This window comes from Salmo salar, chromosome 12, assembly GCF_965601325.2.
Source record: "Salmo salar chromosome 12, fSalSal1, whole genome shotgun sequence".
Classification (NCBI taxonomy): Eukaryota; Metazoa; Chordata; class Actinopteri; order Salmoniformes; family Salmonidae; genus Salmo; species Salmo salar.
The window spans coordinates 14,427,398-14,430,904 of record NC_138302.1 but is presented as its reverse complement, the minus strand read 5'-3'; the positions used below and the strand labels follow the sequence as shown (position 1 = coordinate 14,430,904).

Here is a 3,507-nt window from a genome sequence, read left to right as displayed (position 1 = left end):
CGCTATGGTAGACTGCATCCAAAGGTTTAAGAGTAGTAGCTGCTGCAATCTGGTAAATGGTGTCACTATAGTCAAGAACTGTCAGGAAAGTTGATTGTACAATCTGCTTCCTGCTCATTAGTGAGAGGCAAGATCTAGTCCTAAAACAGAAGCCCACTTTGCATACAGATTAATATTACAAGTTAACAGACAAACCAATATTATTTGTATTAATATTAAAGAGAACAGGTTCCAGTACCAGGAAACTAGACTTCACACCATCAGAAATCCCACATTGAGTCCTGTCTGACAGAACATTCTCAAACCACTTTTCAAGAAGCCTGATCCAGGCCTATTTCAGTCAACTTTTGAATGAGTGTGATGGTCAACAGTGTCCAAGGCCTTGGAAAGGCAGCACAATTTTTTTCTGATCTAAGCAATTTAACACATCCAAAACTAGCGTAGCAGCTGAAACTGTGCTCTGTCCAGGTCTAAAACCGGATTGGTTCACATTAAGAATAGAGTGGGAAGTTAGAAAAGTTCTTAGCTGACAGTTGGATCATTTGCAAATTGGACGGTAGTTATCTAAGTCAGAAGGATCTCCTCCTTAATGTAGGGGGAGGACATGTCCTGCTTTACAGATCTTAGGAACAACACCAGAAACAACTGTAAAGTTATAATATATAGGTCAATGGTTCTGTGATAAGAGGTGCAGAGAGTAAGAAGGGATTATGTGAATCAGATATGCATTTTTGACTTTCTTACACTCTTTAGCATAGCACTTAGTACATCATAGACATCAAATGGTGAAATGAAGATTAAGTCTGTGAGTCTGTTAGTGCATCGTTCTCTACAAGGTCATGTGACTAGGGGACTCTCTAGTAGAATGATATGCATTTTCAGAGATTATCCTTTCAAATAATTGGCCAGTTTAAGGTAAATGGTTATTAAAAGTACCACACATTTTTATTTTGTCTGGTATGGGACCAGAGGATGTCAAAACCTGCTGGGACAACAAGGGAAAGGGGGATACTAGTCAGTTGTACAAATTAAATGTGTCTTCCGCATTTAACCCAATCAAAGAAGTGCAGAGGGCTGCCGTAATCAACAGCCACATCTTCAGCACCTGGGGAACAGTGGGTTAACTGCCTTGCTCAGAGGCAGAAGGACAGATTTCTACCTTGTTAGCTCAGGGATTTGATCCAGTAACTGTCCAGTTACTGGCCCTATGCTCTAACCACTTGGCAATCTGCCACCCCCAAGCGGGAGGAGTTGTTTAAAAAGTTGTACCACTTTCCAGAAGTTAGCATATATAATAGCATGTATATTATAGAGATCAGTCCTTTCAGGAGCCCAGATCATTTATTAATAAATCCCATCATTGGATGGTTCAGTAGCTGGGTTTCCCAAGGGACTCCATAGGCTAACAAAGCTAACCTGAGTGGTAATGTGTATGTATCTGGTAATGTGTATGTATCTGGTAATGTGTATGTATCTGGTAATGTGTATGTATCTGGTAATGTGTATGTATCTTCCAAATCTTGGAATGTTCTCAAACCATTACTGTCCATGATATCAGCATGGTTACGGATTCCACATTTGGACCATTGGGGAGATGCAAATGGCCGCCCTCCAGATAACAAGGCATTTGGGTGAAATAATAGCCAAAATCTGATCTGAGATTTTTGACCATTCTTTTTTCTTCATTTCCACCAAAAATTTAATCTAGATCAGACTATACTTACTGTACTATATTTATTGAATAGTATATGAATCCTATCAATTGAAATGTAAAATTGGGCGAAATAAATGTGCTTAATTTCTCAGAGATCAAATTATATTTATATTATATAACACTAAAATTAATCTTAATTTCAAAACAATCTGAGATGGTGGATGTGGAAATCTTAATCCTTCTGGTCTTCTGAGTTGGAACTACCTGATTTGAAATAGGTGTCCATGCATTCATAACCTTTAACAGCGGCGAATACAGCCCCTGCTGCAAACGACCATGGAGAGATGTACATGGCTCCCAATGCACCCGAACTGGCAAGTGCTGACCACTTGCAGTCATTCAATTTTTCTTATCTTTTTCTTATTTCTTCCTCTTCCTGTCTCCTCTCTCTCTCTCTCTCTTCTCTTCCTGTCTCTTCCTCTTCTTTTCCTCGTTGATCTTCCTCTGGACCTCCTGGTACATCTCATTGGTGTAGTGTTTTCCTCCATTCCTCGACACCATCTCCTCTATCTTCTTCAGCAGCTCTGGGACCTGAGTGTCTTTTCTCTTGTCATTGCTTAGGGAGTGATATCTGCCCCCACAGATATTGATGAGTTTCTGTAGATCTTTGCTCTTAGCCAGAAACTCCTCCACTGATTTTCCCTTCAGTTGATCTCCATGTGTGAACAGCACTATGGTGTACATTGAGGATTCTTCTCCAAAGCTCTCCTGGATCCACTTCACAGTGTTCTGCTCCTCCTCTGTGAACCTCCCCAGTCTGATCACCAGCAGGAAGGCGTGGGGTCCTGGGACTGACATTTCTATACACCTGACTATTTCACTTTTCATCTCTTCTGGAGACATTGTTGTGTCATAGAGCCCCGGGGTGTCAATTACATAAATCTTCCTCCCATCCACCACTCCACTCTGTTTCTCACTCTGAGCAGTCACAGACACTGGAGAATCCTTCGCTTTAAACACCTCTCTCCCCAGGATGGTGTTTCGTGTTGCACTCTTCCCTGCTCCAGTCTTCCCCTCTCGCTCTCATCCAACACTTCTCACTCTGCCCCTACTCGGATGGTATTGCGCCGTCCCAACCTTCGCTCTCTCTCTCCCGCTACTCTCTCCTCTTCCATCCTATCATCTCTTCCCTCTGCTCAAACCTTCTCCAACCTATCTCCTGATTCTGCCTCCTCAACCCTCCTCTCCTCCCTCTCTGCATCCTTTGATTTCCTCTGTCCCCTATCCTCCAGGCCGGCTCGGTCCTCCCCTCCTGCTCCGTGGCTCGACGACTCACTGCGAGCTCACAGAACAGGGCTCCGGGCAGCCGAGCGGAAATGGAGGAAAACTCGCCTCCCTGCGGACCTGGCATCCTTTCACTCCCTCCTCTCTACATTTTCCTCTTCTGTCTCTGCTGCTAAAGCCACTTTCTACCACTCTAAACTCCAAGCATCTGCCTCTAACCCTAGAAAGCTCTTTGCTACCTTCTCCTCCCTCCTGAATCCTCCTCCCCCTCCCCCCCCCCTCCTCCCTCTCTGCGGATGACTTCGTCAACCATTTTGAAAAGAAGGTTGACGACATCCGATCCTCGTTTGCTAAGTCAAACGACACTGCTGGTCCTGCTCACACTGCCCTACCCTGTGCTTTGACCTCTTTCTCCCCTCTCTCTCCAGATGAAATCTCGCGTCTTGTGACGGCCGGCCGCCCAACAACCTGCCCACTTGACCCTATCCCCTCCTCTCTTCTCCAGACCATTTCCGGAGACCTACTCCCCTACCTCACCTCGCTCATCAACTCATCCTTGACCGCTGGCT

General features: G+C 44.5%; 1 protein-coding gene across 1 annotated transcript; it reads right to left on the bottom strand.

Annotated features, from left to right (window-relative positions):
- Positions 1-2,074: 2,074 nt before the first annotated feature.
- On the bottom strand, positions 2,075-3,096 carry LOC106592401 (GTPase IMAP family member 9-like). Its single transcript, XM_014183743.3, has one exon. It carries the CDS (start codon positions 2,555-2,557, stop codon positions 2,075-2,077), a length of 483 nt encoding a protein of 160 aa, XP_014039218.3. The 5' UTR covers positions 2,558-3,096.
- Between the last annotated feature and the right edge of the window lie 411 nt (positions 3,097-3,507).

What these genes read in the sequence shown, in the direction of transcription:
- LOC106592401 (XM_014183743.3), bottom strand. Translation starts at nt 2,557, where the DNA reads ATGTCTCCAGAAGAGATGAAAAGTGAAATAGTCAGGTGTATAGAAATG.